Source organism: Bos javanicus, chromosome 13 (genome assembly GCF_032452875.1).
Source record: "Bos javanicus breed banteng chromosome 13, ARS-OSU_banteng_1.0, whole genome shotgun sequence".
In the NCBI taxonomy this organism is placed as follows: domain Eukaryota; kingdom Metazoa; phylum Chordata; class Mammalia; order Artiodactyla; family Bovidae; genus Bos; species Bos javanicus.
Genome location: NC_083880.1, coordinates 58,950,841 through 58,975,710, shown reverse-complemented (window position 1 = coordinate 58,975,710; position 24,870 = coordinate 58,950,841). Strand labels below are relative to the sequence as shown.

The 24,870-nt window shown below is 51.1% G+C and overlaps 1 protein-coding gene across 1 annotated transcript in view; it reads right to left on the bottom strand.

Annotated features, from left to right (window-relative positions):
• The window catches only part of BMP7 (bone morphogenetic protein 7), an 86,858-nt gene that overhangs the window by 38,406 nt on the left and 23,582 nt on the right, over positions 1–24,870 (bottom strand). The window contains exon 2 of the mRNA XM_061437073.1: positions 14,801–14,993. Within this exon, the coding sequence (XP_061293057.1) occupies positions 14,801–14,993 (193 nt within the window). The remainder of the gene's footprint in view (positions 1–14,800; positions 14,994–24,870) is intronic.

Here is a 24,870-nt window from a genome sequence, read left to right as displayed (position 1 = left end):
GGGATGTAGAATTGTGAAGTAAGGCTTTGGGTCCTAGGAAAGTTGAAATCAAATCACAGCAGAGTGATCTTGGGAAGGCTCTTCTGTTTGTAAAGTGGAGATAGCAATGAGCACTATTCTAAGGATGCATTAACTGAGTTCAGTTGAGATGCCTGCATGGAGCTGAAGGCTCAAGGCTCCAGGATACAGCAGGGCTCACTCACAACCACATCGTTCTACCCCTCTGAGAGGCAGCAGTCTTAGAACAGGCCTGGCATGGAAATGGCCCATTGAACCCCATGATACCTAAGAGGCAAGTCCTGTTGTCCCTTTCACAGGTGGAGGGAGAGCAGCCACCTAGAGGAAGCTCAGCATCTTCTTTCCACCCTTCTGGCCCCTCCCTGCTTCCCTCCCCAGCAGCCCTGCTGGGCCTTCAGAACCTCCATTCTGAACAGATCACCGCCCTGCTCTAAGCCCTTTATTAGCTCTTAGAATAAGAAAGCCAAATTCCCCAGTGTTTCATAAAAAAAGGAGAGGCTGTAACTGCTGGTCCAAACTGGGAAACACTGGGGAGAAAAAGGAGGCACTGTTAACTCCAGGTGGGCACAGGGGGGCATTTTATCACCCTTCCTATAGGCTCTGGGGGGGTCTGGTCCCCCTCCCTCTCCAACACCTCTTGCCACCCCACTGTTCTTCTGTCTGCCCCCCAGGGCTCCAGCCACCCCAGCCTCCTTTCAAGCTTTCATCTGGGCCAGATTCCGCCCACTCCAGGCCATGGTCCATGCTGTTCCCACTGCCTGGAACACTGTTCCCTGTCCTTTTTCCCCCTGTCACACCTGGACACCCTGCAACCCCCCAGGGAAGCCCCTGCCTGATGGGCGCACCCTCTTCCAGCCTCACGGCCTCTCCTTTGCGGCACTCAGGTTGGAGCTGAAATGTGCTTGTATGGTTCTCAGGTTTTCCTCTCACCCCAACACACTGTAAGCTCCTCGGTGGCAGGAACCAGTCCTGCTTTGCTTACCTCTGTTGGAGTCCCAGGATCTAGCAACCAACACAGCACACAGTAGGTTTCAAAGAGCTTTGAATGAAGGTGCTGCTAACTGGAGTTTCGTTTCAGGCAAGGAGGTTTTCTGGTGTCACTTTCTGTAGTTTTATGTTACTCAAAAAAAGGAAGAGTGAGTGTTCTTTCTAACGATTCAAGTGCCTCTGGGCTTCTCTGGTGGCAAAGCGGTAAAGAATCTGCCTGCAGTGAAGGAGGCATGGGTTTGATTCCTGGGTCGGGAAGATCCCCTGAAGGAGGAAATGGCAACTCACTCCAGTATTCTTGTGTCGGAAATTCCATGGACAGAGGAGCCTGGTGGGCTACAGTCTGTGGGGTCGCAAAGAGTCAGACACGACTGAGCAACTGAGCGCACACCCACACAGGTGCCTCCAGAGACGGATTTACTTCCACCTCCCTGGGCCTCGGGCCACCATCCACTCCATACCCACTGGGAGTCTTCTTCCAGCTCAGGGGCACCAGGCTGCCTGGTAACACAGGCTGGTCCGTGCCCAGGCACCTCCACATCCCCCACCTTGCACAGGGCCTGCCTGGGTAGTCACAGGGTGGCCAAATCACCCCCAGCCCATCCCAGTTGGAGGCTGCCTGGCCGCCTAGGCTTCACCTCCTCCACTTCTGTGTCCTCAGCCCTCGGTCAAGGTTAGCTCCTTGATCTGCATGTTGTCAGGAGAAACCCAGAGGACATAGACAGGCAGGGGACCTCGACTAGAAAGAAAGTCAACCTCCAGTTTACTTTGGGACCCAACTCTTGTTCCTGCTTACTTAAGATTCCAGGGTTTGGGCCACAGAATTCCCAGAAAACTGGTGGTCTGGAATTCTGTTCACCCTGGGTATGGTCCCTACAGAAACCAAACACTGAGAAGTGAGCCATGCTGGGTATTTCAGAGCTCAGAGGTGAGACATAAAGGCCCCTGGGTGCTCCCAGAACAACCAGGCCTTGTGGGGCATGTTGTGGAGCTCTGAGACGGGAAATCCCACGCGCCAGGCAGCTGCCTGCGTCTGGCAACCGGGGGCGGGTGGGCGAGACGCCGAGCATGGGAGACTCATCTTTCGAGACTTTCCCCAGTTGCTCCATTTCCTCCAGCCTCCAGCTCCAGCCCGAAATAGCACAAGGTAAATTCAGCCTCCTTCACGCACACACTCAAGGAATAAACAAACACACTCATGTTGGGTCATCTTTCCTACCTATTTTTTCCCCCCCCAAAAAAAGAACCACAGGCTGTTTTAAGATTCCAAACCCAGACGCAAAAAAAGTTAAGTGAAGCTGGGAAAAAGGAAATGAACTCAGCAATGGAGTTTGCAGACAGAGCAAGTGTTGTGAGGACCACAGTCCAGGTTTTCAAAAACAAAGACCAGATCGCGATGCAGAGCAGGGAGGGGTGCTGAGAGGTGACAGGGAGCGGGCAGGCTGAGGACACACCCCTGTGCCAGGCATCACATGTGCCTTATGCCACTGTACCCCTGCCAGCCCTACCAGGTGGGCACACTTGTCCTCTGTTATATTTTGTCCCTCCCCTAGGAGAAGATAAACGGTAAAGTGTCTGCCTGCAATGGTGGAGATCCGGGTTCGATCCCTGGTCAGGAAGATCCCCTGGAGAAGGAAATGGCAACCCACTCCAGTATGCTTGTCTGGAAAATCCCATGGACAGAGGAGCCTGGTAGGCTATAATCTGTGGGGTCACAAAGAGTCAGACACGACTGAGTGACTTCACTTTCTTTCTTTCAGGAGAAGATCCTGAGTCAAAGGCTTGAATGCAAGTGGTTTGTCTGAGAAGTGACCCCAGGAACCACCAGGAAGGGGGTGGGAAGTAAGGCAGGGATGGAAAGAGGTCAAAACATGAAGCTGTGGGCATCTGGGGCTCACATCTGCCAGGCGCCCCCGGACGCTGTCTGAACACAGCTCTGCGTGGTACTTCCTGGGGCATGAGGAGGCTGGAGTCAACATCCACTTGCCGTTGCCCACCTGCGATGGAAGGATGCTCCGGGGGCTTGACTCTGCAGTGGGTTGCCTGCATCCGGGGGTCAGAGAAAGCCCCGGGGCAGGAGAGGGCGGTGCCAAGCAGAAGCATCTACACTGCGGCTCCAGCCAGCCATCACAGGGAGGAGGCCTTGTCCCAGGTCACAGCTGGCGAGGTCAACACAGCAGGAGTGCCCATCCTGGGCAGCCAGGGACTCCATCCCCGTGATGATCTATAGGGGGCGCCTGTGGGCGTGGGACCTTGGAGAGAAGACCCAGGGATGAAGGGGAAGCTGGTGGGTGGTCCCTCTTACAGGAATCAAGACTACAGACCTCATGGATTCTTCTCCTAGGAAGAAGGAGGAATGTGCCGCGAGCCCTGCACGTGTGAAAGTCACTCAGTCATGTCCGACTCTTTGTGACCCCATGGACTGTACAGTCCATGAAATTCTCCAGGCCAGAATACTGCAGTGGGTAGCCTTTCCCTTCTCCAGGGTATCTTCCCAACCCAGGGATCGAACCCAGGTCTCCCACATTGCAGACAGATTCTTTACCAGCTGAGCTACAAGGGGAAGCCCAAGAATACTGGAGTAGGTAGCCTTTCCCTTCTCCAGGAGATTTTCCCAACCCAGGAATTGCACCGGGGTCTCCTGCATGGCAGGTAGATTCTTTACCAGCTGAGCTGTGAGGGAAGCCCACCCTGCATGTGTAACGCTGGGAGACGTTCTCCAGGGGCTCTGCTGGAAGACGCTCTCCAAGGAGACACTCCATTCTTCTTCCTTCAACAAGGACTGGCTTCTCTGGGAGCTGTTCCTTCGAATGCTTGTCCCACCTGAAAACCTGACTCACAAACCACCCCGCACCCCTATTCCCCTGGCCTGTGGACCCAACCCTGGAGCCAAAGGTTGAGCCCAAATCCCTCACCCACAGCATTAAGGGGAAATGAGACATCTGCTTTCGGACCCAAGTGTCATCTTTAAAAGTCCCTAACTAGGCTCTGAGGAAGAGCCCCCAAAATTTAAAGTCCTACCCCCTTAAAGGCTCTCACCATCTAGTTTTCACTCAAGAAGAGGAACTACAGGATGTGTGTCAGGCACCAGGGGTGCAATGGTCGAAGGCCCCAGAGGCCACAGGCTGAGGACCTGGCAATCTTGACTACCTGCGTGCAGATTTGGAGGATGCGGGTGTCGAGTTGGCTGAGGTCAGGTTGAGACAGATGAGCAACAGTAGCAGAGGATTATCACTAAGTGCTCTGTCTAAAGCTGGTTGATTGTCATTGTCACCAGGAAAAAGCAAGGTATAAGAAACCCACAGGCAAGAGGTGCCCAAGGAGACGTGACGACCAAATGTCATGTGATGTCGTAGAGCGGAAGAAGGACACTGAGAAAAAAACAAGAAAACCTGGGTCAATTATTGACTTCAGTTCATAATAATAATGCGTCAACATTGGTTCCTTAAATATAGCAAATGCACCAAACTCATGAATGTCATTGGGCTTCCCAGGTGGCTCAATGGTAAAGAATCCATCTGCCAGTGCAGGAGAGACAAGAAGACACAGGATCAGTCCTTGGATGGGGAAGATCCCCTGAAGGAGGACATGGCAACCCACTCCAGTATTCTTGACTGGGAAATTCAGGACAAAGGAGCCTGTCAGGCTACAGTCCCCCGGGTCACAAAGAGTCACACATGACTGAAGCAACTTAGCACACATGCGTACATATGGGGGATCTTAGCTCCCTGACCAGGGATCGAACCATACCCCTGCAGTGGAGGGCAAAGTCTTAACCACTGGACCACCAGGGAAGATCCACTCCTCCAATTGCCCCCAAATGCCCAAAGACCTGGGCACTATCGAGGGAAAAGAAGAAAATGGTGCTGTTGCAGGCTGGCAATTGGAAGACAAAGGAGGAGCCAATGTTTGGAAGCATGCTGAGCATTTACCCAAGTGCCAACTTCCACCCTGAACTTGAAATAACCAAGGGCTTCCTTAGTCATGGTTGACTCCTTTAAAACATCCCCTTCCTGGTGAGCCTGCATTTCCCATCCTTACTGAGTTCACATCTGAACAGGCACTTTTCTTCCCAGCTACAGATGACTGCTCATGACCAAATTGAAAAATATTAATTCTCTCTGTCTCCTGCCAAAAAGGCTAAAGCAATTACAGGCCCTGATATGAAACACAGATGTTAATACATTTGGAAAAACAGACTCCTATGGACGAGCAGAGGTCCAAGTATGAAGTGCTTTTGGAATTAAAGCACCGGGATCAAGTTATACAGCCAGTCCCCAATACTGAAGCCCATTCTTCCAAAATTCATTCCAGCATAGGGAACCCGGGGCCAGGGCATACAGGCTGACATGTCCCCTACTTGCAAACAAGAACCAACCCACCCTTGGGTACCCACTGGCACACAAACTCAAAATAATATAATTATAATCATCAGAGGGAAACTTCCCTGGGATCGAAAAGTATTATAATTATGGGCAATTTTCACTTTTTGGAAATTGGGCTCAGATGCTGAAGAAAGATTGCAAGAGAGGTGTTCTCGGGTTTCAGTTCTGGAAGAGAGAACACATTGGAAGGTTTGCGAGGATGGACGGGCCCAAGGCTGGATGCTCGGGAAGTGAGAGAGGGGCACCAGCAGGTACCTGTTTCACATAGCCTTGTGCCAGCCGCTACGTCTGGTGCTAAGACTCCTCGTGAAAGACGCTGCTACCGTCAGTCCATTCAGGAAGCCCACGGCTAGGAGGCTAGATCCCTCTAGCTCCATTCATGCTTATGTGTCTCGCTGAGCACCTACTGTATGCCAGGTTCCAGGCACACAAGATGGAACAGTGAGCAAAGCGCACCAGACGCCTGTCCTCATGGAGAGTTCGTCCCTGGCTCTGCTTCTGGGTCACCATGATGGTCTCCACACTCCCACTCAGATCTTCGCTGATGAGGCTCATGGGGGCTCACGAGCCACTTGAGTCCATGTGGATCCCAAGCCCTTGGTCTTTACTGACTGTCCACACAGCATTTCTGAGACAAGCAGGGCAGCTCTTCTGTCTTCTCAACCTCAGTTCCCTTGTGCAGAAAATGTTTCCCTCCCATTACCCAATTCCTAGGATTGCCATGAAGAGAAAGGGATGTGTGTATCCACCAGCCAAGGAGGAAAAACAGATATGATCGGGGACAGATACAAACGTCCTTTCCTTAACCCCTAACCCGCTACTGTGCCTCAGTTCCCTTGCCTGCAAAATGGGGTGAATGGTGGTACCCCCCTCGGGGGCTTGGGAAGGACAGTGACAGCACACTGCGTGCCCTGAGCAGTCAGCTTTGTCATCGTCACCGTCGGGCAAAGACAGACACCTCTTCCCTCAGTTCGCAGAGGTGTTACCCAAACCGGAGCGTGCAGATTACATTGCGAATTCGGAAGACATCAGCCAAACGAACAAGATGTAAAGAAGTGGCCCTTTCTATGAGGTGGGTCTGCAAGGGGCTGCCTCATGGGACACTTGATCACCTTGACCTTTGCATTCATTAAGCATTCAATCCATGCAGTGACAGGAACAGGGCAGAGAAGCAACTCCTTATAAAGTCTCCTCAGCATCTCTATTTAGAATCTTCTCTCCCAGAAAGGTGTCTCAGCTGCCACCTGCTCACTCTGGGGAATCCGACACCAGTAAAGCATTGTCCTGGGAGAGGAGGCAGGGCAGGAGTCTCCACCCGCACTGAATGGATGATAGGACTCCCACAAGGTCCCTCAGATCCTCAAAGAAGCAGGAAAGAACAAGGAACAAGTCCACTCTGGGCATACTCAGACTTGTTACATCAGAATTCTGAGGGGGGTGGAGGGGGTTGGGGGACGGGGGTGGACCCAGCATTTGAAATTTTACTTGATGCCTGGTTTTGAATTCCACCTTTAGTGTGTGGCCTCGGGAAGGTCATCTGACCTCTCTGTGCCCCAGTGACCCCATCCACAAAATGGGAAAATAAGACATCCTGAGGATGTCGTGAAGACTTAGAGAGGGCAACTTGGAAGCACTCGACGCAGAGAATTTGCCACCACTGACTTGTGTCTTGCCCTGTAAAGCCAGTTTGGGGATGAGTTACAAAAGGAAATGGAAGGCACAAAGGCTTTAAAAGGCACCAAGGCCCACACTGGCCCTGGTCCACAGGACAGGGGGCCAACAGACAAGTGGTCCCGGGCTGCAGAGCAAGGCAGGCCAGCTGCGACTTGACCAGCACAGCTTGAGCCCGACACAGCTTGTTCCACTCAGTGGGGGAACTGCTGGATGCAGGTTTTTTTTCCAGTGCAATCCCTCTGGGCACGTGAGTAGACCCCAAGGGCCCCTGAGTCCTGCTGAAGCTGCTCTGAGCTGGGATTCGGAGGAGGCCCTAGAGGAAGGTGGCCAGGAGTGCCTGGGTGCCCTGGACCAGGCTGCTGTCCCCTGACTTTCTAGGACATTTCAGCCATGCCTGGACAGCCAGTGCTCCCTCTTTGCCCTCTGGGAAGCTGAACCAGCAACTCCCAAGAAAACAGCTCAAAACCAGAGCTCACACCCTGGGGCGGAGGTACTGTGGTGCGAGGTGAAAGCCAGGAGACGCAGAACCAGGCACGTAGGCCCTCTGTGGGAGCAAGAATACTTCAGGAGCTCCCGGAAACCTCTACAAGCAGCGCCCAGCAGGACCTCTCCATTCAGCCTGCCCCTGCCCCTGTGCCATGGAGCAGTCAGTCAGTCAGGGCCTGGTCCACACTCGGGCTCAGTCCTCTGGGAAGGAGACAGTCTTCTCTGAGAGACCGAGCCAAGAGGAGTCCAGGGGCCTGGGCTAGAGGAAATCTCTCCCCCTTGCTCTCCTGGGCATGTGTGATGGCCCACAGAGGAGGGAGAAGAGAGAGCTCAGACAACTGTTCTCAGTTTAGGCTACACAGTGAATCACCTGGGAGTTTAAAAAATCCTGATGCCCAGCCGTACCCCAAACCTCAGTCGTGTACTGAGTATGTACATACTTTGCGACCCCTTGGACAGGGCTCCTCTGTTCATGGAATTTTCCAGGCAAAAATACTGGATTGAGTTGCCATTTCCTCCTCCAGGGGATCTTCCTCACCCAGGGATTGAACCTGCGTCTCCTGCATTGGCAGGCGGATTCTTTACCATTGAGCCGCCTGGGAGGCCTGGTTATGCAGGTGATTCTAATGAACAGCCAAGGGTCAGGACCACAGCCAGGAACTGGGAGTCACCCTGTTTGAGCCTCTTTCCTCCAAGGTGCTGCTGTGACCAAGAACTCAAGCCCTGGAATCCAAGAGACCTGAGGCTGAGTCCCAGCTCTGCCCTGTTGGAACTGTGGGGTCTCAGGTAAATAACCTCCCCTCTCTAAGCCAGTCGCTACACCTGGGAAATGGGGATATCAAGTCTCTGCAGGGTCATCTCCAAGGTCCTCAATGAACGTGAAGTGCCCTGCAACGCGACCATGTCCCTCTGTCCACTGCTCACAGTGACTGAAGTCAGATAAGAAGATAACGAGCAGTCTCATTACCAAGTCCTGACACGACAGACTTGCGAAGGGTCTGATGACCCACTCCCCTAGGGCTGCCCCAGGGCATGGAGACTGCAGTGCTGTGCCCACAACACCCCCTGCCCCCTGCTCCCCATAGTGGGACGTCCTCTCCCCCAGCAGTTCCCCTCCCAGTTCTGTGCATCGCTTCCCCGGGAGCTTGTCAGACACACAGAAGCTCAGGCTGTACTCCAGCCATCTGACTTGGAACCTGCATTTTCACCGTGTCCCTCTGAGGTCACCCTCCCGGCAGCCAAAGTCCCTGAGACACACAGAGGGACATTTTTTATCCTGCTGCCAGCTTCATCTTGACTTTGGCAGTGACGGAGTCCCCACGAGGGGGTTCTGCTGGCCGGCTGCCACCAGGGTGTCTCACTGACCAGCTGCATCTCCTACAGGTGGGGCAGATCTGCAGGGACAAAGCGTGGACCCACAAGGAGAGGGGAGGGGAAGGGGGAGGCTGGAAAATGTCCAAGTTCCACAAATGAAACCCATGAGCTTTCGGGACCAACACCTTCACCCTGAGTTGGAACCAAAGCTAGAGCCAAAAGGGACAGTAGTGGCACCAGCTCCTGAAAGCCGAGCCCCACTGCCCAGCCCCTGGTCCAGCGTTCAGAAAAGGAGGGCAAGACTCTAATCCCTTAGCACCTCCCGCCACACCTCTTCCCCAGCAAGGCCACTGAAGCCAAGGCCACCTTCCCCAGACCTGCTTCTCAGCCCCCACTTCCCCCACAGCAGGCCAAGGGCGGCCCCAACACGCTTCTCCAGCTGCAAGCTGAGCCCGAGGGCCATGGAAGGCCTCCAGCTCGGCTCATTATCGGAATTTAATCTGGATTCCAAGAGATCAAGAGGACTCTGTGGAAAGTGGCTGCCACAGGGGGAGAGACGCTGAGGCCGACCCAAAGCCGGCTAATCCCCAGCACCCCGAGGGCTTTCCTGGAGCTCAGGCAGAGCCTCGCCAGATGTCCCAGCTCCAAGCTCCGCACAGCTGGGCGGTCGGTGTCGGGGAGGCCACAACTCCCTTAGCAGAGGGAGCAGACAGCTACACGGCGAGGCGGCGGGGGTGGGAACAGGGCTTCTCTCAGGGTCAGATCAGCCAAAGGCCTTCAGCTTGAAGAGGATGCATGACCCAGGTTGGGGAAATGCAAACTAGGGCTCCACTTCCAAGCAAGCTCAGGCCTATATCCCCATCAGATACTGCAGAATTAAGGGATTTAGCATAGATGGTAAAGGCAGTCCCACCCCCAAAACCCAGAGTCCTTCATTTTCCGAAGCAGGTCTCTGCATTCCCAGCGATGAAGGTGAGGATGGTAGTGGTGATGGTGGTGAGGATGGTGATGGTGGTGAGGATGGTGATGATGCTGAGAGTCATGGTGATGCTTCTAATATCTGCTAAACCTTCACTGAGCACTTACTATGTTCAAAGTAAATTTGTCAACTCCCTTTATCCTCACCACAAGCCTGGGAGGTAGGTTCAGTTATTATCCCCACTGTACAGAGGAGGAGGCTGAGCCTCTGAGGGGTTACTACTTCCCAAGGCCACACTGGTACAGAGTGTCGGGATTTGAATCTATACTCTGGTTGTTTTTTTTTCTTTGTTTGGCCATGCCTTGCAGCATGCAGGATCTTAGTTCCCCAATCAGGGCTGGAACCCACGCTGCACAGTGGGTGTGGAAGCACAGACTGTGTGGAAGCACAGTCTTAACCACTGGACTGCCAGGGAAGTCCCCAAATCTACACTTTAAAGAGCTGGACTGTCCTAGCTGAGGAATTTATGTCATAGGATCGTTTTGATTCTGGATTCAAAAACAAAACCCACCCAGAAAAAAAGAATAATTTTTTGAAAAAATTGTTTAACCTTTTAACTTTTGGAGAATGAGGGCCTTGCTTCTTTCTTTCAAGTACTATGGATAAGAAGTTTGGAAGTCTAAGGCAAGTAGCCTCTCCTGCCCACTGGCTGCCTCTGTCCACTCCCTGCTCTACATTATGCTTTGCACCTGCCGTATCATCCTATGTCACCTCCTCTGTCTGAATGTCACCTCCTCGAGGGGCAGGGACTGGGGTCCGGTCACATCCACCACTACCCAACACACAGCAGGTGCTCAAACGCCTGTTGATGGGGAACTCGGTTTCCCAGCAAAGCCCAAAGGCCCCTGAGGCAGGAACGCAGAGCTGGGCTGAGCACCCCCAGAGATGGCCTATGGCTAAGCTGCTCATCAAGACAACCTGCCACGCTGGCCACAGAGCCACTGACAGCTGTCCTGCCCATTCCTCTTCCAACCACAGTGACTCAGGCCTTCTCTCTTTCCTGGGCCTCTGGATTCACCCCATGGATCTCAGGCAGGGGTGAGGAGGTGGCCACTTCAAACTACGACGGAACCAGGTGCCCACGAAGACCGCAGGCTGACACAGGCAGAAAGACGAGGAGCTGCTGGCAACCACTGCGGAAGCCAGAGGCTGGTGTTTCATCTAAGCGAGGACCTGGCGGCCCGCCCCACCCTGGCATCACTGCCTCCCTTGTGTCCTTCCAACAACCCACGCTTGCTTGTCTCTACCTCAAGACAGTGGCCCCTACAGTTCCCTGAGACACCGTCTCCTCACCCCATTTCAGATCCTTCTAGTCATTCAAACATCCCCAGCTCAACAAGCCGTCTAGGAACACCAATCGCCTTATCAGGCCAGTGGGTCTACTTATTGCTAAGTTGTTGATTGCCCATCTTCTTCACCCTATTATGGATGGAACTGCATCTCCTACAAACATACACTCCAGTCCTACCGCGGGGACCTCTGATTGGGACCTTCTTTGGAATTAGGGTCTTTACAAATGTAATTAGGTAAGTAATGAAGTCGTGCTGGAGCAGGGCAGCCCCTAAGCCAAGATGACTGGTCTCTTTATCAGAGGAGGAGAGGCATGCAGAGAGCACGCACAGCCGTGTGACAACAGAGGCAGAGACCAGAGCAGTGCAGCTGAGAGCCAGGGATGCAGTCAAGGGCCAGCCTCTTCCAGAAGCTGGAAGAGAAAGGAAGGATCCATTCCTGCAGATGTTAGAGGGAGCACAGCCCTGCTGCCACCCGGATTTCAGACTTCCGGCCCCCAGCTCTGTGAGAGAGCACATTTCTATTGTTCCCAGCCACCCCATGTGTGGCGCTTTGGGAGGGCATTTAAAAATGCCCCATGGGAACTTCCCTGGTGGTCCAGTGGCTAAGACTTCGCCTTCCAACGCAGAGGGTGACAGTTCAGTCCCTGCTCTGGGAGTTAAGATCCCACATGACTCATAGCCAAAACAAAACAAAGCATAAAACAGAAGCAATATTGTAACAAGTTCAATAAAGACTTAAAAAAAAAATCACCCACATCAAAAAAAAAAATTGAAAATAAAAAATTGCCCAGCTTTGAGACAAGGTCCCTGCCCCCATGAGCTGGGCTGGTTTGTCCCAGTGGTTTAACAGAGGTGGTTGAATAAGTGAATGGCTGGACTCCCATGGATCTCTCCAAATGCAGTGGCCTCTGTGTCCTGTGGGGGAAGCTCGTGCCCACCAGCCCCCTCTTGCCATCACTGAGTCTCTGCTGCTCTTCCCAGCACATGGACGGGAGGGAGAAAGCCCCGCAGGTGCTTGGGGTGCTAGTTGGGGTGCTCCTCACATCAGGGGCAGTGCCTGAGGACGCTCCAGTCCTGAAACAAGCTCCACCCACATCAGCAGCATCCCAGCTGACCCCAACGACCCGGCCAGGGAGGGGGAGAACATTCCTGCCTGGAGATCTTGGAGGAAGAGCCACCCAGGCGACACCAATCAACCATCTCAGTCCTGCTCAGCCAAACCCAGTTGGGGCAGCCACATTCCTGAGGTTAAACCTCTTGATGGAGGTTTCTGAGGCAGGTTTGGGGAGCCTGCCAGAAAGCCCAGAGCGTGAGCTGGGCTCAAAGTTTGTACAAGTGGACTGATCAAGTGCCATTAACCAATAGCCTCTGGGTACCTGCCTGGCCCCCAGTACATCAGCCTTCACTAAAAAAAAACAGTCAAACATATGCTCTTGTTCAAGAGCCCCAGGAGCTTTGTGAGAGCATAGAGCAGACATATGTCACCCTTGGGGAAAGAACTCAATGCTTCTTGTTGTAATTGGGTCTGGGAGCCAGGGTCCAGCCTTCCAGGGTTAACTGGGGCTTCTGAGGGCCTTCAGCAAGATTTCAAGGTGAATGACAAGGCTGTCGCTGCCTGCCCAGAACCACACCCACAGTCTCTCCCCGCCGGAAGGGTCTGTCATCCTCTCCAGCAGGGGGACAGTATAGGAAAGTGCAGACAAGTGGGGACCCTAAAATGCAGATATAGTCCACACTGAGCTGCCATTTGTCACCCATCAGACAGAGTAACAAAGATCAGAACGGTTTGATAAGACCATGTTCTGGAGCCCATAAGGGCCACAGGCTTCCTCTATGTGGCTGGTGGGAGTATAAACTGACAGAACCTCCAAAGAGAACTGTTCAGCCAAATCTATCAGAGTTACTGACGTGTGGGCCCTCGACCCCACAATTCTGTTTCTAGAACTGATAGACAAGTGTTGGCCACACAGCCCATGCTGTTTATAATTCATAAAAATTGAGAGCTCAGCGTGTGCACACAGACAATTGGCTAAATACCCTCCAGCACAGCCCGCACGATGGGAGATGCATGGTGATGAGAAGAACAAGGATACCCCCGGGTAGTGATGTGAAAGGATTGACAAGGTTCACTGTCAAGATCATCAAGGTTTAGCAACAGATGTAGGTGCAGGAGACACTGCATGATGAGACACCATTTGTAAAAATATTTAAATGCACAAATATACTTGCTGATTTGAAAGAACTCAAGAAACTGCGGGCAGAGACAGTTAACTAAGGCAAAACACTGGAAACACTCAAGAAAAACTTGGTTTTCTAGTATTTAAGATGACCCCCCAAGTGACAGGGCTTGCCAAGCCAAATGTGCTAACAGGTTCCCTTTCCCACTGAAGAGGCCAGGACAGTCCAGCAGAAAGGAGGCACCCACACTGTCTTCCTTCCATTAATTACGATGAGTGGTAGGGAGGGGAAGGTCTGACATCCCAAGATGTCCAAACACTCAGCCACTGGGTAGCACGACCTAGGTCGCATCCACCTCCGGACTTCAGAATGTCCCTGTTAGGGAAATGTTCCAGCTCATTCTCTTAACCTTCTCACCCCTTGGAGGTCTTTGAAACAAAACTAAAAGGTCTCAAGAAATTAAAGTCTTTCAACAGAAGCTTCCGGTTCCTGACCTCAAGATTCTTGGAAGGCTAAGAGTTCTCTGCCTGTTTATTTTTCATTTGTGGATTTTTATCCCCTAAACATTTCATTACAAACAGCCACTTTCATTGGTGGCCTTACATCACGTGTTGGGTTTCAGTGATGCGTGGGAGATAGGCAGACTGTCAAAAATGCTTCTTCCTCTTCTTCATCCCCCTAAAGACACACTGACCCAGACAGACGACCCATAAATATCCATAGGGGGCCACACAACCGCAGGCTCCCCTGGCTGTCCCTATTCCTAACCCAACCTGCTGATGGTGATAGTTTTAAGAAATGGTGACATATACCATTGTTGTTGTTTAGGCACTAAGTTGTGTCTGATTCTTTGTAATCCCATGGACTCTAGCCCACCAGACTCCTCTGTCCATGGGATTTCCCAGGAAAGAACACGGGAGTGGGTTGCCATTTCCTTCTCCAGGGGATCTTCCTGACCCAGGGACTGAACCCACATCTCCTGCATTGGCAGGTGGATTCTTTACCACTGAGCCACCAGGGATGCCCAACCTACACCATACACTTTCTCTAAAAAAGATAAACAGCCTGGCATGTGGTTGGTGCTCCCTCAGTCAATCCAAAAGGAAATCAATCCTGAATATCCCTTGGAAGAACTGATGCTGAAGCTCTAATACTTTGGCCACCTGATGTGAAGAGCTGAAGCATTAGAAAAGACCTTGATGGTGGGAAAGATCAAGGGCAGGAGGAGAAGGGGGCAAGAGAGGACAAGATGATTGGATGGCATCATGGACTCAACGGATATGAGTCTGAGCAATCTCCAAGAGATAGTAAAGGACAGAGAAGCCTGACGTGCTGCAGGCCATGGAGTCGCAAAGAGTCAGACACGACTGAGTGACTGAATAACAATAACATGGGAAGTAGCCACGACAAACCGTGCCTCATCCTCTGCTGCTGCCTCCTCTCAGGAGGAGCTCAGGACCCCGCCCAGGCCCCGGGATGGTACCCACCTGCCCAGGTGCTCTTGCAACACCTGGTAGACACTGATCCGGAATGTCTCATTGTGGAAGTGTTCCCGGATGTAGTCCTTGTAAATGCGGAACTCAGCTGCAGTCACGGCCTCCCCTTCTGGGATCTTGGAGAGATCAAACCGGAACTCCCGGTGGTGGTAGCGCGGGTGGAAGAACTCTTTGTCATGTTCCACTGGGAAGGGAAGGAAACACACATGGGTACCAAGAGCTCATTAGTAACTGGGTTTCACTCTCCAGCTCAGAGTCCGAGCATCATGCCTATGCTTGCTAGAGACCTGCCCATAACTGGCAACCCCTGGTGATGACTGCCTGTTCCGGGCCAGGCCAAGCTGAGAGTGGGGGTGTGGACCCCCAGTTTACAAATGAAGACAGCTAAGGAACCCAGAAGTACAAAAATGTATGTTTGCCCATCGTGTGCTCTGTGATGGGTCTCACACTGAGCACTCTTGGCCATCACGTGATAGAACATGGAGGCAGGATCTAGCCCCATTTTACAGATGAGGAAACTGAGGCTCAAGGAGGCCAGGTAACTTGCCCAAGATCACAAATTAGGTGAGTGGCTGAACTCTGAAACCCACACTCTTAACCTTTATACTCCCAGGAGCCAGGCGGCCTGAGACTAAGTAAGTTGTGCCAGTTGAGGTCTTAGCCAAGTTACTTGACCAGTGTGTGTGCCCCTTCCTCCAGGGTTAACACTGGCCTTTTCTCATAGGGAAGATCACAGGAGGTGGCGTTTAGGGCAGAGCCAGCCAAATGGAAAATAACTGCATTTGTCATAGTTACAGAGCCTCTCAAGAGAAACAATCACATAAGAGAAATAAACTGTGCATGCAAGTATTTACATAGTTCAGCTACGATAGCATTATTTGAAAAAAATTACAATAGATCAAATGGAAAAGAAATGTTTGAATAAGCATGATATTAACACAGGTACAATCACTTAAATCACAGGCAATGAAGAAAGAAAACTTAGACATATAATCACAAATACGGTTTGCTGCAGCAGGTGTATATACAACTTTTTTTATGTGCAAAATAAAACGTATTTTAACTGCTAAGACAGTTAAGATATCAGGGTTATAAGACTTCTTTTGAATAAATTGTCCAACTAAACTTCTTTAGGATCCTTGGGATGACTTTCTAAGTGAATTTCTTTCATTAATTATTTTAAGACAATGAGAGGCATGAACCATGACATTATTCTGTTCTTCCTGAAACCCAGAGAATCTGGTGATGTATCAAAGTCAGAATAGTCATTTCTTAAAAGAAGAGCAGTGACTAATTCAAAGTTCAAACCAAATCCCAAATCTTACCTTCTCAAGCTTTCCATTTTATATAGAAACCACTCCACAGTGTGAAATCTACACAATTTCAACCTCAGGGATCAAGACAGTTTAACAGTCACCACTAAACTATTAGGGAGGGAGAAACTTTTAGGGAGAAAATTGTGTCTTTACACTCTGTTGTTAAATCACTGTAGTTGATGACCCAAGACTTGAGTTAAAATAAATGTCCAGAGTTGATATGTCCCTGAGTTCATTAAGAAAAGCTACCTAAGGAGACCCAGAACCTAGGAATCCAGTTTTTTTCCTCCCACAGCCCCTTGTATTCCAAAACACCACTGACTGAGAGAGCTCACACCCATGAACATAAAACTTTCACTTTCAAAGGATTAAAAGGATCCAAATCCCTGAGAAAGATGAGTCCAAAGAAAGTGGATTATGGAAAAACCATCCTGACAGTAACCAGCCTCATGACGGTCCCCAAAGCCAATTAATTCTACTGTCCTTCTTTGATAAAAGCCTGAAATAATTACCCCAAAATTGGCCCTGGGAGGGGAAATTCTGAGCTGGAGGGTGTCAATAAAGGGTAGAACAACAGGAGGCCCCTCAGCTGGGTGTCTCCTCTCTTGACCTTCTGCCACGTCAGCCAAGACCTCTGCCCCACATTCAGGTCAAACCTGATCCCCAAGCATCAGTCAGGAGTGTCTTGCCTCCTCTCCACGTCTGGGGTTCCTCCTCTCAGCACCTGGGGTGCCACCTCTCAGCATCTGGGGTGCCTCCTCTCAGCATCTGGGGTGCCTCCTCTCAGCATCTGGGGTGTCACCTCTCAGCATCTGGGGTTCCTCCTCTCAGCATCTGGGGTTCCTCCTCTCAGTATCTGGGGTGCCACCTCTCAGCATCTGGGGTTCCTCCTCTCAGCATCTGGGGTTCCTCCTCTCAGCATCTGGGGTTCCTCCTCTCAGTACCTGGGGTGCCACCTCTCAGCATCTGGGGTTCCTCCTCTCAGTACCTCGGGTGCCACCTCTCAGCATCTGGGGTGCCTCCTCTCAGCACCTGGGGTTCCTCCTCTTAGTACCTGGGGTGCCACCTCTCAGCATCTGGGGTGCCTCCTCTCAGCATCCTCCCATTATAGTCACACAAAACATACAAGTGTGCCCCTTGCTAAATTAGTGTCCTCTGCACACGTGGATTACGATAAACAAATGCAGTTCACATTGCTGACTTGCAGAGGGCAGCAACATTTACAGGGTACCTAAGTGCAAGTATTCAGAATAGAATAGACCTGGGTTTGATCCCTGGGTCGGGAAGATCCCCTGGAGGAGAAAATGGCAACCTGCTCCAGTACTCTTGCCTGAAGAATCCCATGGACAGAGGAGCCTGGCAGGCTACAGTCCCTGGGGTCACAAAGAGTCAGACACAACTGAGCGACCAAGCACACCACGCATCATCAATACATAATAATACACAAAGATAAACAGATACTATACATCCTTATGGGGCTTCCCTCATAGCTCAGTAGGTAAAGAATCCGCCTGCAATGCAGGAAACCCCGGTTTGATTCCTGGGTCAGGAAGATCTGCTGAAGAAGGGATAGAATGTGTAGACGTCCTTATACGTGTGAGAAAAAATATAGAAGATACAGTATTTCTCCTGCTCCCTAGAGGATCATTTCGTGCCGGGACACAGCTCACTGTGATGTTACCGGAAGGTGCCACATCCATACCATCTCTTTCTCTTGGAGAGCCTCTTCATGGTTCTTCCAATCAAGCCACATGGTCCCAAGGGAGCCGCCATCTTGTCCCATGACCCCCTTCTCCAGAGTTGGGGGATGGGAGAGAATGAGCCCTTCACTGGGCCAAACACAGGATTTCTTTTATTTACTGGTACCTGGTGGGAAAGAGTCCTGTTTGTTTTCTCTGCCTTGAACCCTAAGGATGCAATGTCCTGGGCAGACGCTCATTGACACTGCCTCACAGAGAAAGCTGATCTGTGAGAAAGAAGATTCTGGATGGGGAGGACAGAGCTCAGAATTGAGGGGTATGCCTTCCAGGTTCAATCCCCTGGCCTAGTGGTCCCCACACTTCCTGAAGTTCAAGGTTTCAGTCCTTCTAATTTGTGAGTCCCATGGAGATCCTTCCAATAAGACTCTGGTAAATTAATTAGAGTCAGGTGGCTGTCCTTTGCAACCAAGGCAGTTCTGAGCAAAACAACCGAGCCCAATTATATATAGTATAGCGTTAGCCACTCAGTCATGCCCGACTCTTCGCGACCGCATGGGCTATAGCCTCCAGACTCCTCTGTCCATGGGATTCTCCAGGCAAGAATACTGGAGTGGGTTGCCATTTTCTCCTCCAGAGGATCTTCCTGACCCAGGGATCTAACCAGGGTCTCCTGCATTGCAGGCAGATTCTTTACCATCTGAGCCACCCGCAGATCAGATCAGATCAGTCGCTCAGTCGTGTCCGACTCTTTGCGACCCCATGTATCGCAGCACGCCAGGCCTCCCTGTCCATCACCAACTCCCGAAGTTCACTCAGACTCATGTCCATCGAGTCAGTGATGCCATCCAGCCATCTCATCCTCTGTCGTCCCCTTCTCCTCCTGCCCCCAATCCCTCCCAGCATCAGAGTCTTTTCCAATGAGTCAACTCTTCGCATGAGGTGGCCAAAGTACTGGAGTTTCAGCTTTAGCATCATTCCTTCCAAAGAAATCCCAGGGCTGATCTCCTTCAGAATGGACTGGTTGGATCTCCTTGTCTGCAAAACCTGACCAATTATATACACAGCTGGAAATGGATGGGCAAGAAACATGTCCAGGTAACAGTGGGGGTGTCCAGGTGGCCATCCACTGTGAAAGCTGCTTTCTTCAGAGCGGATAATGTACAAGTACAAGCTGACCCCCTGACCAGCTCTGGGGCCAGGGGCAGTGACTGTCTCGATCCTGAACCTCCACTGTCCCGCACAGCCTGACGCCTAGTAGGGCTCCATTAGTCTACTGGATTCAATATATTAATCTTCGTGTAATTCTTGGCTAGTCTTAGTCAACAATTTTTTAAAATAGCATACATGCAGTAAAGCACACAGACCCTAAGTGTTCATGAAGTTCTTTGAATTTTCTCAACACAAACGCCCCCAGAGCACAACACAGCACATTCATGACTAGCGCCAAAGACACCCCTGCAGGGCCCCTCCCTAATACCAGACCCTCACTTGTCCCCAAAGGTGACCGCCATGCAAACACCCGACAACACAGACTCACTTTTCCCACTTGGGGTTTCCCCACCAGAGTCCACGTCCTTCGATCAACCATGTGTGCCCCCCACCCTCTTTGTGGCTACGTGGAGCAGCAAGTCACTCATTCAGCTGCTGTACTGGATGTCACTGAATGGACAGGCCACAGCTGACTTTTCGATAGGCATCTGGGTAGTTTCCACCTTGGGACCATCACAACTGGGGCCATGATAGACATTCTTGCTTTTTGGTGAACACAGTTCTATGGGGTAAACACCTTGAAGCAGGGCTGGGAATGCACAGAAATCAAAGATTGGTCAAAGGTAAGCATTTTGAAGAAAGGGGCATGGAGAAGGGTCCCCGCGTGTTAGCCTGGACTGCCTGGAGTGCAGTGATGCCAGCAGTGGATGTAACCGGGAGGAAGAACCCCACAGATGAAGCAGGAAGGAAGAAAGCACATGTGGAGGCAGACAGGTTAAACTCGAGGTGACCTGCAGGAAATCCAAGCGGGAAAGTTGACTGGAGTTTTGAGAGTTCAACTGGGGACTATTGAATTGCATTTATGGATCACATTTTGTGGGAGAAAGGCACACACAAGAGAAAGATGTAGTGGCCTCGGACCACTGCGGCATGAGAAATGGAGAACACAGCTATGAGAAGAACTCAGTCCAGGGGAAGAAGCAAGACTAGAGACAGGCAAGATAAGACAACCAGCCTGTGGCCAGACTCAGATAACAGGGGCAGGGTGACCATTCACGGGATTTGGTCATCAGCTGCTCAGAGACACCAGGCAATGGTCATGGTCAAGACAGCCATGCAGAAAAGGCAAAAAGAGCAAGACTGTGGCCAGCTGCACACGAGAGACATTTGCATCGTGGAGCGGGGAGGGGGGACGGTCCGCCCATACAAGGCTGCCTCCACTCCCTCCTCGAGCAGCTCTCCTGGCCAGGGCTAGGAAAACTTGATAAACAGTAGTAATCATGTTAATGGCCCAGCTGCTCCTTCCAAAAACTTTATGGTTTTTAGAAAAAGCTTAGTTAACTTTCCAGACTATGCGATCCTTTCACTGTTCCCTAAGATGCTGCTAATCTATGAGAGGGGACCCAGAACTATACAAGCAAAGGAACACTTTCCAAGTAAAAACTGTAAGTCCAGCATCAGAAGTCTTCCTCGCTCAGGAGCTCAGTCTGGACCACACAGCTCCAGTTATGGGCCAGGGGCAGACCCTTGAATCCCTTTCAAGAGGCTCTGAGAACCAGCAGAACCAACCAAAGTCCACAATATAACCAGAAACTAGAGCTGAGTTTTCAAAGACCCCTGACTGCTGAGGATCCCCTGGCCCAGTATCCCCACCCGCCAAGCCGATTTCACTCTGGAGCTTTCAACCCCATCTCCTTCCTGTCCTAGGGGGATATGATCCATTCGGAAGATTCTGGCACACGCCAGAATTCACTGGAGCTGATGTTACCAAGGCTGCTGTCACCTAGTGATCTACGGCCCTGCAGCTTCAAGGATGTGAAATTCGATGATGGCTCTTCATTCATTCCAAGATTTACATGGCAAGATTAAGGAGCTTGAAAAAGCCGCCAGAGGCATACCATAAATCGGGAGTTCTAGAGAAGTGAACAGGCATAGCAACGACATTACAGGAAAATGCTCTCTTAATAACATGAGCGTTAATACACTCTGCTGCCCTTACAGAAGAAGAGAGGAGACGGTCCTAAACATAGTGAAAAGCAATATCGTGTAAAAGTCTAAAATGATAAACCCTGCCACGAAAATATTTCAATGTCTCCTTACCCCCCAGTGTACTCATTCTACAAGAACTTCTTGATTGCCCAATATGAGGGAGAGAGCCCTGTTGAGAGAGAGGAGAGAGACTAGAGGAGAGAGCTAGAGGAGAGAAACTGATAAAAGCTCACTTGGATTGTAACTCTGACACCCACTCAAACCCCAACCTAGGTAAGAGCCATCATTTTTTAATTTTTATTTTTAATTGTGGTAAAAATGCAGGGCTTCCCCCGTGGCTCAGCAGTAAAGAAACCATCTGCAACACAGGAGATGTAGGAGACATCGGTTCCATCCATGGGTCAGGAAGATTCCCCCCAGAGGAGGAAATGGCAACCCACTCCAGTATTCTTGCCTGAGGAATCCCATGGATGGAGCAGCCTAGTGGGCTACAGTCTACACATCGCAGAGTAGGACATGACTCAGTGATTGAGCACTCTCGCAGGCACCAACAGCACGAAAGTGTCCTAATTTTTCCATGTTCTCTCACCAACACTTATTTTCTAATGATCTGTTCTGATAGTAGCCATCTTAATGATGGGAGGTAGATGGTCACCAGTCTCAAAGCCCTCCCACTGGCCTGAATGCAACATCACATGTTACACATACACATTTCCTCAAATTCTTATAGAAGTAAGCACATGCATTGTGTCCATTTTACAGATGAGGTCACTGAGGCTCAGAGTGGTAAAGTTGCTTGTCTATAGCCACACAGCTGGTCTGAATACTTCGCCACTCAGCCACACTCTCTTCCCTCATGCCAGGAACCACTGCCAACCTCTTAGCCGGGGAGACGATAAAAAAAAAAAAACACACCCCTAGGACTCCCCTGGCAGTCCAGTGGTTAAGAATCCATGCTTCCATTGCAGGGGGCGCAGGTTCGATCTTTGGTTGGGGAACTCAGATCCTTCATGCTGCACAGTATGACCAAAAAATTAAAATTAAGAAAAAAGACCTCCCTAAAGTATACTTCAAGCTCTCAACACACATGACATGATCACAACAGTGATCTCCTTAAAAGCTAAATTCAGAGTGAAGACTGCATCCTGCTCAGGTCCCTCTTTGTAAATTTCGCTCGTGCCAGAGTCACCCCAAGGGAGGCTGGCAGCTTGAAGGTAGGGTAGCATTTCCTCGTCTCCCCATCATCCTTCCCCAGCCCCCCAAATCAGGGGGTGGGCTCCGCCTGGCAGAGGGCACACAAGCAGCATTGTCTCCCCTGAACCGCCTCTTCAACTCTCGAACTTTCCACCAAATGCTTTGGCTGCCAATAGGACCACCTGGAGCCCCAGCGCCGGGCGCTCCGAGAGGGTCTTCAGAGACACTGCCTCCTTGTTAGATGTCGGGGGCTGCATCCCAGGACGGGGGGCGCGGAGGCGAGCCCACTGGCGGCCAGGCTTTTTGTCATAAGCGTGGCAGCTGCACAGATGTGGGGTGGGGGTGGGGCAGGGAATTACTGTACCGCAAGATTAAACACTCCGGTGTCAACATGTGTGCAGTGTTGCTCGAACAATGTTATCATTGTGAATTGAATGGACCAAAGGGTTTAGGGGATGGGGTGGGGAGAAGGAGAAAAGATGGGTTTAATTATCTCTAGGGCTGAAGCCAGTTGTTTGCCTAAAAAGCCCCAGACGCTGCTAGAGCTGCAGAAAAAAAAAGGGCTATAAGCTTCTATCAACTTTTCTACCATAAACTAAGGCAGACAGCCTTCCCCCATGAGTACCCCATCTCCCCAGGGGGGAACCCACCCCCAGGGATCTCTAGGTCCCCACTCCCTCTCCATCCTTGGCTAATGAAAATGAAGGGAAAGAATGGAAACTAGTTACTATTTCGACTAAACTAGAGATTCTCAGCCTGGGGCAATTTTGTCCTGCCCTTACCCTCCTTGAGGGCTATTGGGCAATGAATGCCTGCATTCTTCCCCCTACTCATCCCCTGTAACAATTTAGGGAGTGTGTGCTACTGGCATCTGGTAGGTAGTGGCCAGGGACAGGTAGTGGCCAGGGACATTGCTAAACATCCTCTGAACTACAGGGGATGGTCCAGCCCCGACTGTCAACCAGATAGAGTTGAGAATCCTGGAGCTAACAGACACATAAGCCTCATGAAATCTTGGTTTCAGTCCCAACTGGGCTCTCATCTGTCTAGGTGGAACCTCAGGCTCAGTGGGCCTCAGTTCTTCCCTCTGTAATAAAGGAATGGATTTAATTGTTCTGAAGTCCCATTTCACTTCTGTTGTGTGTATGTATGTGTCAATCACTCAGTCATGTCCACCTCTTTGCAACCCCATGGACTGTAGCCCGCCAGGCTCCTCTGTCCATGGAATTCTCCAGGCAAGAATACTGGAGTGAGTTGCCATTTCCTTCTCCAGGGGATCTTCCTAACCAGGGGACTGAACCCAGGTCTCCCCCACTGCAGGCAGTCTTTACCCTCTGAGCCACCAGGGAAATCTTCACTTCTATTAGGTTATACCATAAAGAGTTGGGAACTTTCTATCGATTTTGACCTATATGTGGTTCAACCGAAACTTTAATTTTACACCTTCACTGTCCAGTATGGTAGCCACCAACTACATGTATATACTGGGCACTTGCAATGTGGCTGGTGTGGCAGTGTTTATATTTCTTTCAGAGTAATTGGTTTAAATTGAAACAGCCCCATGTGCCCAGGGGCACCCATACTGGACAGCAGATACAGAAAAGCTCAATGATGGTGGAACTTACAGAAAAATTCAACCATGGTGGAACTTTCAATTGGACAGCATGGCTCTGCAGCATCAGTGGGCTGGCTTCTGATGGTGACATGATGATATAGAGCTTATCGCTAATAAGGGTCAAATACATGTTCTCAGAGATACACCAGAGGTTGCTCCTCAGAAAGTTCCCAGGGTGAGAAATTGCATGGATGGGGTCGCAAAGGGTCGGACAGGACTAAGCGACTGAACTGAACTGAACTGAGGGAGAGCTTGGGCTTCCCCTGTGGCTCAGCAGTAAAGAATCCGCCTGCAATGCAGAAGATGAAAGAGATGAGGGTTCCATTACTGGGTCAGGAAGATCCCCTGGAGAAGGGCATGGCAACCCACTCCAGTATTCTTGCCTGGAGAATCCCATAGACACACTCTTCATTTTCATGCATTGGAGAAGGAAATGGCAACCCACTCCAGTGTTCTTGCCTGGAGAATCCCAGGGACAGGGGAGCCTGGTGGGCTGCCATCTATGAGGTCGCACAGAGTCAGACATGACTAAAGTGACTTAGCAGCAGTAGCAGCACAGGGGAACTTAATTCCAGAGCTGTGGGAGAGGCCTGGAGTGCACACAGATGGGTCCCAGGCTCTCAGTTCTGTCTATAAAAACTGGCACGATGACGCCTGCCCCAGTCACAGGGCCACCTGGGAGCTTGTCCCTTGGTGAGTGACTTGAGGCTGGATAATCATCAGACCCACCAAGTTCAGGGGCGCGGGGGCAGGGACACGGCACCAAGATCCCCTCCCCTCCACTGTGTGGGCCATTTACCCTCCCTGAACACCTCCTCCCCTCCCATCCTGTTCATTTCCTTCCTAGGAATTCTCCTTCCTAGGAATGCTCTGCATTCGTGATTGATTGGCCTGTTGACCTGTTTGTTAACTGTCTTCTAGCTTTTAATTTCTAGAGTAAGACCTGGGAGAGGGCACAGGGCATATGAGGCTTGAACATGGAGCCAGGATGGGGTTTGAATTCAGGCTCCGTCACCCATGGGGCCCTTGGGCAAGTTA